The 219-nt window shown below is 58.0% G+C and overlaps 1 protein-coding gene across 1 annotated transcript in view; it reads right to left on the reverse strand.

Annotated features, from left to right (window-relative positions):
- Window positions 1–128: 128 nt before the first annotated feature.
- The window catches only part of ETH_00036655 (uncharacterized protein), a gene marked incomplete at both ends in the record, with an annotated part of 1332 nt that continues 1241 nt past the window's right edge, over window positions 129–219 (reverse strand). Inside the window, one exon of the mRNA XM_013375091.1 lies at window positions 129–217. Within this exon, the coding sequence (XP_013230545.1) occupies window positions 129–217 (89 nt within the window). The remainder of the gene's footprint in view (window positions 218–219) is intronic.

Below are 219 nucleotides of genomic sequence, written 5' to 3' on the forward strand. Positions count from 1 at the left end.
GCCGCCGGCGGCTGCTGCTGCAGCTGCTGCTGCCTGCTGGTGCTGCTGCTGCTGGAGGCAACAGCACCTCCTCACTGTTCTTTATTGGGCCTTCAGAAGCAAACATGAAAGATAAAGCAGCAGCAGGATCACTCGAGCACTTGCTTGTGCTGACCATATCCAGGATCTGCCGCAGCAGCAGCTGCTGCTGCTGCTGTTGCTGCTGTTGCTGCTGCGATT

Source organism: Eimeria tenella, genomic scaffold (genome assembly GCF_000499545.2).
Source record: "Eimeria tenella Houghton genomic scaffold, Eth_scaff2506, whole genome shotgun sequence".
NCBI lineage: Eukaryota > Apicomplexa > Conoidasida > Eucoccidiorida > Eimeriidae > Eimeria > Eimeria tenella.